We start from the raw sequence: 8321 nt of genomic DNA, 5'->3' as shown, positions 1-8321 counted from the left end.
CACTGGGAAGTTTATGAATCCCCCACCCTCCTCTCGTCCACTAGCTGCCAGTAGACACCCGTAAGTCTCGCGGTGTTTTCCCTGTTCTCGTTGGAGAAGAAGAATCGCGGAAGAGGAGGAAGGTTCCCTGACGGATCACCGGGCTAACCAGCTAACAAAGATTACTGCCAGTGTAATCAACAGTTGAGTCGGGTTTACAGGTTAGATAGACGCCCGGACCGAAGGTAAGACAGCAGGATTTCTAGCGCACTCTGTCTGTCTGTTACATAATTTATGGTTTCCGTTGTGAATCCTGGCGAAAGTGGCCTCCTGCTGTTAGCAAGGCGTAGGCAGAAGTGCAGCTATTAGCCGGTTAGCTTCAGAGCTAAGCTAACACACGGAATTGAGAGGTTTTCTTGGAGAAGGAAGTCACTTGCTTGTGTTTAATTCTCTTAGGTATGGCTGCTTTCACCCGGCATGACTGTCACGGTGCTTAACGCCTCACACTAAAGCTGAGCTCTGCATTTAGCTTAGCTGCAGGTTAGCTTAGCCGGCTGCTTCCTTTTGTTTGTTGGTCAGCTAAACGGTTTCGGTTGTGGTTGTTTCACCACAGACGGAGTAAACATACACAGACTCATTTCGGACAAGGTGTGGACTCTCTGCTAGAACTGAAGCGCTGTTAAAGCCTTGTTTAAATCAGGCCTCTGTTCATGTTCTCCCCTAACAGCATCAAGATGACAGCCGCGCCTTACAACTACTCCTACATCTTCAAGTACATCATCATCGGTGAGTGAGAGCGGCTGATTTATCACTCTGAGACTGAAGAAGGCCCCACAGTGGACACATAACAAAACGTGACTGTGACTGAGGCTCAGCTCAACACTAAATGGCCCACTTACAAACCAAGGAGTGGTTCTTCTGGCTGTGGTGTGGTTACAAGTGAAACACAGCAGCAGTGATGAGGAATTCAGATCCGTGACATGAGTAAAAGTACTTAAAGCACATTATAAAGCTACTCTGAGAGGTAGTATAAAGTAAAATACTTTAGGGAAATATTCCCGAAGTATTTAAAGTAAAGGCACTCTGCACCACAGTGAAGTGTCTGTTGTCCTGACACAGGACAGTGTCCTGTCTGACCTCAGATCAGCTGACTGTGACTCCTGCAGGAGTTTCCTGTTGGAGTTGGTTGAGCCGGAGCTCATTTTGACTGCAGCTGATGATTCTGTTCACTTTGATTCATCTGCTGATTATTTTCTCCGTGAATCCACTGATGGTTTGGTTTGTCAAACTGGTAAAAATGGTGAGAAATGTGACACCTTCAGTGTTTGTTCAATCCAACCAGCAGTCATCGTTTCAACTGTTTTTGCTTAAACCGCTTCATTTGTACACAAAACATATTTTCTAAGCTCTTTGTGTTTTGTGTGTCAAAAATCTTAAACTTTTGAAGTAGATAAAGCTGTCAGGTAAATGAGTGAAGTCAGTAGAAATACTTCAGTTGTACTGCACTCATACTGTGTTTTAATGGTTGAGCTCTTCCATATTTTGCCAGAGTCAGCACAGGCTGCTGCACTTCACCGGCACCATTTTCTAAATCACATCACCAGTTTTTAAATTGATTTTCTACCTTCCGGACAGCCATTTGCTTAAGCCACTTCTCTGGAAATTGATTTTGAGAGACTTGAAACATCCCTCAGACGACCAGACTGTGATTGTGGACCGGCGGCGGCTGTGAGCTCGCACGTTGGGCCCTGCAGAGCAGCGAGGTGTGAGGGCTTCATCCAGGCATCCAGACTCTGCTGATGTGGGGATCAAAGTTTTGACCTGTGGATTGGTTGGGGTGTAAAAATTAACAACATTAACAAGAAACGAGAAACCAGATGGAAAGCTCACACTGCTCAATGTAATTTAAAAGGCAGTCGAGTCCGCAGGGGCTGGTGGACATGCAGTGAAACGTCCACGCAGGTGTGGGTCTCTCAACTGGAGAATTTAATTTGTTCAGGTGGGACGAATAACAAACTGTCTTCAAGTTCAACATGAAGCTGTTGAGCAGGAGATGAACAGCTGTGTTAGAACATCTCCCCAAAAGCCTGTGGACATCAGAACTGAAGACTTGAGGAAACGTTCAGTCTCAGGTTTTTGGTGAACAGTGACGCCAGTCAGGACTCGGTGAAGGCTGACTGTGAAGGCTGCGTGGCCTTTGCTCTCTGTTTGTATTTGTTCATGTTTTACAAACGGGTCAACCTGAGTCCAATCACAGTTCTGTCACATCCACACACGCTCAGGAGCATATCAGTGAGAATAAAATGTTTATTTTCAAACATTCTGGTGTCACGTTCAGTATCAGCCGACACAGAAGCTCAGGTATGAGGAAGTGAAAACGTTAAGTCAACATCTCTAGATTGTGGAGAAAACATTCAGCAGTTAAATGAGTTGACTCACTGATTCTGGATCAGTTTGGGATCGACAGGGCAACAGCAGCTGAGGCTTGTGGGTGCTGTAGGAGTTAACACCACTTAATTCCATCCTCCACCACATTGAGAGGAAAAGCTGAGTTCCCAGAATCAGAGCTGGAGTCATTTGAAGTGAAGCTGCTGTTTGATTTTAAACAGTTTTTGGGATGTCCAATCAGGAAACAGGAAACCAGCAGCTTCTCTCACTTCTCGTCTCTGTTTCGTGTCATGTCCTGATTCTCGTTGTGACCTCTGACCTCACGTCTCCTCCTCCTCCAGGTGATATGGGAGTCGGCAAGTCTTGCCTGCTGCACCAGTTCACAGAGAAAAAATGTGAGTCTTCTTCATCTTCCTCCTCCTCATCGCTTCTCCTTTAATGCTTTTTTTGTCAGTGAAGCTCCCCGTCCTCTCGCCTCCAGACCCCAAACAGAAAACATCACGACTGAAAACACACTCATGTGCTGACACGAGTTGTTCATGTTCACATGCACACACATGCAGTACGTACAGTAGAGACTGACTGAGAGGACGTTTGTAAAGCCTGAGATGGTAACAGCAGTGTGTGTGTGTGTGTGTGTGTGTGTGTGTGTGTGTGTGTGTGCGCACGCACGCATGCACAGTCATGGCGGACTGTCCTCACACCATTGGGGTGGAGTTTGGGACGAGGATCATGGAGGTCCACGGTCAGAAGGTGAAGCTGCAGATCTGGGACACAGCTGGTCAGGAGCGTTTCAGGGCCGTCACCAGGTCCTATTACAGAGGGGCGGCCGGGGCCCTCATGGTGTACGACATCACCAGGTAGTGACGGGCGGAGGGGGGACTCTTTGTTGGTTGGTTCTCAGTAACCTGGTGGAGGAGTTGATGTGAAGATAAAAAGACTTTTAATTTGACTGGTTTTTGTCTCATGATTTCCTGTTTGTGTTCAGGAGGAGCACCTACAATCACCTGAGCAGCTGGTTGACAGACGCCAGGAACCTGACCAACCCAAACACGGTGAGCTCGCACACACGCGTACGCACACACACACACGTTTTGTTCAGGGAGACGCAGACGTCTGAGACAAAACTTTTACACATTTTCAGTAAATAATTGGTTGATATTTAAATAATTTGACTGCAAAGTGACTCAAGTGACACCGCATCCAGTTTAATTTCTCACCTGTGTGTGTGTGTGTGTGTGTGTGTGTGTGTGTGTGTGTGTGTGTGTGTGTGTGTGTGTGTGTGTGTGTCTCCAGGTGATCATCCTGATCGGGAACAAGGCCGACCTGGAGGCTCAGAGAGACGTGACGTATGAGGAGGCCAAACAGTTTGCTGAGGAGAACGGTGAGTGTGTGTGTGTGTGTGTCTGTCTGTGTGAGTGTGAGACAGGCAGATCAATACTTTATTGACCCTGAGAGAAATTCAGCATCCAGCAGCACAAGACAAGAAATCCAAAGTAGAAAAGAATATAAAAATATTTAACAAGGTTACGTTTAAAAACAATAATAGAATAAAAAACAAACTGCTGTTGAGTAACCATCCAGAGACAGTCGAGTTCTGTCCTCACCAGCAGGGCTGACATTATGGGACAGACGTGAGTGTGTGTGTGTGTGTGTGTGTGTGTGTGTGTGTGTGTGTGTGTGTGAGAGAGAGAGAGAGAGAGAGATGTGAGAGTAAAATGTTCACATGAAAACAGGATCTGGAAACAGGACATCAGATTTACTGTGATCTTCACTTCCTGTCGTTGATCAGGTTTGCTGTTTCTAGAGGCCAGCGCTAAGACGTAAGCATGCACGCACGCACGCGCACACACACACACACACACACACACCTGGGACACAGGTACACACAGTCAAGTGATGTTGAGGACTGAGAAGTGTCTTCTCCGTTGTGTCTTAATCTTTGACCTCAGAGGGGAGAACGTGGAGGAGGCCTTCTTGGAAGCAGCAAAGAGGATTTACCAGAACATCCAAGATGGCAGCCTGGACCTGAACGCCGCTGAGTCGGGAGTCCAACACAAACCGTCTGCGCCGCAGGGAGGCCGTCTCAACGCCGACAGCCAGCCAGCCAAAGAAGGCTGCAGCTGCTAACCACAGACAGGAACTGCAGACCCATGGACGGACGGACGGACGGACACGTGCACAGAGATCCCCTCTCCACCAGGCACCAACATGCATCAAATAGGATTTAGTTGGATTACATGGAACGCGGACCCCAGTTCACTTCCCAAGACAAGATTCAAACATCCTCCACCCAGTCAGTCACTTACCCACTTTGGATAAATCAGGACCCTTTCAACTGAGTCCTGGACCACCTGCGACCACCAAGACCACCATGTGCCACCTCTGCATCAAATCTGAATCAGTGCTGAGCAAATCCCGCATCAGCACCAAACGAGTCCCTGAGCCGCACCAGGATCACGCTGGCTCACATCCTGGTCACAGTCCAGCCTTCAGCTCGTATTCAGGCACACATGAGCCAGGCTTGGACTGGGCCAGTCTGGACTGTTCTAAGCCCAGGGGGGTCCAGTGAGTTCCCCCAGGAGCAGAAAGACCTTAACCAAGATTTGGGACTACGGTCCCGACCCCAGCTGTTCCAGGTCTGGAGCTCCTGTCTGGATTTGGGACTTCCTTCATCCAGAATGCAAAACAGCCATAGACAAATAAAGGTGCAGGATTCAAATTTGGAAATTCTTAGCCGAGCGCCACCTCCTCTCCAAATCCTCAAATCTGGACCGTAGGGTCAGATTTAGCTCTAATCCAGATCAGCCTGTGCCCACTTATGACACTCACTCTTGGATTTACAGTCGGACTTTGGTTTCATGTTCCTGTGATCTTCTGCCATTTGTTTTTGAGTTGGAAAAGTCTTTAAAATTCAGAGATCCAACACAGAGCGGCCTGGACGTCTGAACTGTCCTCTGGGACCCCTCCTGACCCGGACCACCTGTCACTAATGTGGATCAGAAGACGCTTTAATGCTGTCATCTGATGTGAGATCGACAGGTTGGTCCAGCTGCGTTCACTCCTGGGGCTAATGATGTCATTTTACTTCATGGTACAGATGCAGATTAAAGGGGCACTTCACTGATTTTACACATGAGGATCATTTTACTCTCGAAAGGGTTTTGACATCCGACCCGTTTTAAAGGCTGGATATCTCAGCCTCCGCTGCCTCGGTTTCGATCAGTCACCTGCAAGTTCCCCGACTTTATGGACGTCCTTAAAGCATTAAAGTTTGCATTTTGTGTTGTCCAGCCATGTCTAAGTCACTGGAGTGTCCCTTTAGTCCCGGGTGGAAGGAGGACTCGCAGTGAGGATCTGAGCTCACATGAAGACAAACATGCACACACCAGTTTGGATGATCAGCATTAACACACAGTCAGGGTCTTCGTGGCTCCGGCAGTTTGGACCTGAAACCACTGAAATTAATTTTAAATAAAAGTAGCTGAGGACACTAAGACCCCGTCCATCCAGATTAAACCGATTATTAACCGGACCCAGTTTTGTTAGGGTCCTGAGGCAGGTCTCGGTTACCCGGACCCTCGAAAACCACTAATAAACCGACACATTCATAGACAGGATCCCCAACTTCAGCCAGTAAACCAAACCCACCGTCTGTGTCCTCCACGCTTTGCCTTTTTAACTGATTTTAACTGAATGAACATCGATTCTTCTGTGGAGAGATCAAACACCTGGTGGACGAAGGTGACGACGAAGACAAAATTACACACCTGAACAACAATGTTGGTCCCTCAGTGGATCAGTTCAGGATAGATTTTAGTTCAGTTTGTCTTGGTAATGTTTTTTTTTTTTTCTAACACACACACACACACACACAGTGCATTCTTCATTGTCACAGCTCCCCCTAGTGGCCATCTCCTGAATCCCTCTGATTTAAAGGGGGAATAAAAGTGGAAGTGAGGCAGATTGTTTTAATTTATTCCTTTCTCATAGTTTTAGCTTGAGATAACACTTTACTTTACTTGAATGTGATTTCTGGGTCATTACAGCTAAACTGTTGTGGTGCTTTGAAGGCGTCACGCGTCTTAAACTAAACTGATTATTGTTCAGCTGAAAGATCAGAGACAAATGACTTGGCTTGTTGTCCCACAGAAACATTTTGACTGTGCAGAAGGACTCGTCCCACCCGGTGAAATGTCGTAGTGCGATCCAGTTCGACTCGAAATGTCTCGCGTCGTGATATCCTCAAGTGCTTTCAAGCTTCCTGTGCAGTCAGCCATCAGCTAAAATATAAAATTAAACTTGGTGTCCTCCCAGTCCCGACTGGACTGGTCCGTAAACTTTGCTCCTGAAGAAGCGTCTCAGCGCCGAGCAGATAATGTAGCTCTGCTGAACTTAGATCTGCTTTTATTTTTCTCTTAAAATATTTTGAAGCTCTATTGATTCATTTTGTGTTCCCTAAAGGAGAAAAACCAAAACGAGCCAACAGATGTGCACATGTTAAAACACACAGCGGCTCACCGCGATTCGCCCGTCCGCACCGCGAGGCCGCGGTTCAGGTTCTGTTCTGGTGGCGAGTCTGGCCCGCATCCTGTGTACATAACCAGTCAAAACACAAGTGTTGGGGCTGTTGAAGCCAGAGGAGTCCTGGACCACGTCGGTGCAGACTGAGTCCACTTCTGTCTGAATGGGGCGTGATCAGTGTGGTCTCGCTCTTCGCTGTCCTCTGATTGGTGGACAGCAGCCTTCGTCAGCTGTGATGAGTCATGGGTGAAGCTCCTCCCTCAGCTTAAAAAAAAATCACAACAAACTCTGCATTTCTCATTGCTTTTCATCTTTTAATAACCTGCACGCTGCATCCGCTAATGAAAGATTTCCTCTTGAACGCTTAATCAGTTTTAATCTGAAAGATGTGAAGTTTCTGGGAACCGAACGGTCACGACGAGAAGCCGCCGGATTGACTGTCAGAAGACAAACTCGTGAGGTTGTGACCGCTGCCTTAAGCTTCCCTCGCCAAAACAAAACGCAAGCAGTTACAGGAAATATAATCAGATTACAGCAGAGGAGTCAGGACTGTTGCTGCAGTGTTTAAAGATGCTCGCTCTGGTTTTTGTTTGTGATCAGGGATCCAGGAGGACAGCAAGACCGTCTGTAAGGAAAGCGAGCAGCTAAATGTCTTTTTATACCAGTAAAGAGAGCAGTTCTTAGCTACTTAAACGATTCAGTGTGTTTGATGAGCGGTCAGAAGGAGGCGCTCTGACGGCAGGACGGAGGGACAGGATGTGACGGAGGTCTGGTGTAAACCCCGCCCACTGGCTCTGACATCATCTGTATATTTTATTGTTTTGTCTTTCTGTTGATTTTCTGTCTGCTGAAATAACAAACCTGCTTCTCATGATTCTTTGACTATTTATATTCTAAATCTGTCATGTTTTACTGCAGCTGTACTTTTCATTGTATGACCTTGAGGATTCAGTTATTTGTAAATAAAGTATACATACTGTATATACTCTGATGACTGCATCAGGTTTGTCTGAGCGGCTGTGAACTCACCACCGAGGGAAGCGGGTACACTACAAGCTTCAGCGTTAAGTTCCCGCCCACCACACCCGTCTGAGCCAATCAGGGGCTGCGCTCAGCTGTCAATCATGATGTTTCAGCTTCTTTTTATAGCATCAAATAACTCATTAAAACCAAACCAATTGGAAAACACTTGAACAAACATCAGTGTGATAAGAACATCCTAAAATGACAGAAACCAACTTTGGGAAGAATTTATTTAATGTGTACATTGAGTTTTTAGCTTGGCTCAAGTCCCATCTGCTAACATGTAGGGGGAGGAGCTTATGAGCTGTACTGCAGCCAGCCACCAGGGGCGCTGCAGATGGACCTCAGATACTGCAGGTGTTTGTAGGTGACCTGCTGGAGACAAACGGGTTGTGTTGTATCAGTTG

General features: G+C 47.0%; 1 protein-coding gene across 1 annotated transcript; it reads left to right on the top strand.

The window, feature by feature from the left end:
• Nucleotides 1–47: 47 nt before the first annotated feature.
• LOC124057918 (ras-related protein Rab-14-like) lies at nucleotides 48–7875 on the top strand. Its single transcript, XM_046386599.1, has 8 exons — nucleotides 48–224; nucleotides 707–765; nucleotides 2709–2762; nucleotides 3050–3227; nucleotides 3356–3422; nucleotides 3664–3751; nucleotides 4160–4190; nucleotides 4320–7875. The coding sequence occupies exons 2-8, from the start codon at nucleotides 714–716 to the stop codon at nucleotides 4495–4497; spliced, it is 648 nt and encodes a 215-aa protein (XP_046242555.1). The 5' UTR covers nucleotides 48–224; nucleotides 707–713; the 3' UTR covers nucleotides 4498–7875.
• The last annotated feature ends 446 nt before the right edge of the window (nucleotides 7876–8321 follow it).

This window comes from Scatophagus argus, chromosome 4 (genome assembly GCF_020382885.2).
Source record: "Scatophagus argus isolate fScaArg1 chromosome 4, fScaArg1.pri, whole genome shotgun sequence".
Lineage (NCBI taxonomy): Eukaryota > Metazoa > Chordata > Actinopteri > Scatophagidae > Scatophagus > Scatophagus argus.
This window is presented reverse-complemented; position numbering and strand designations above follow the sequence as displayed.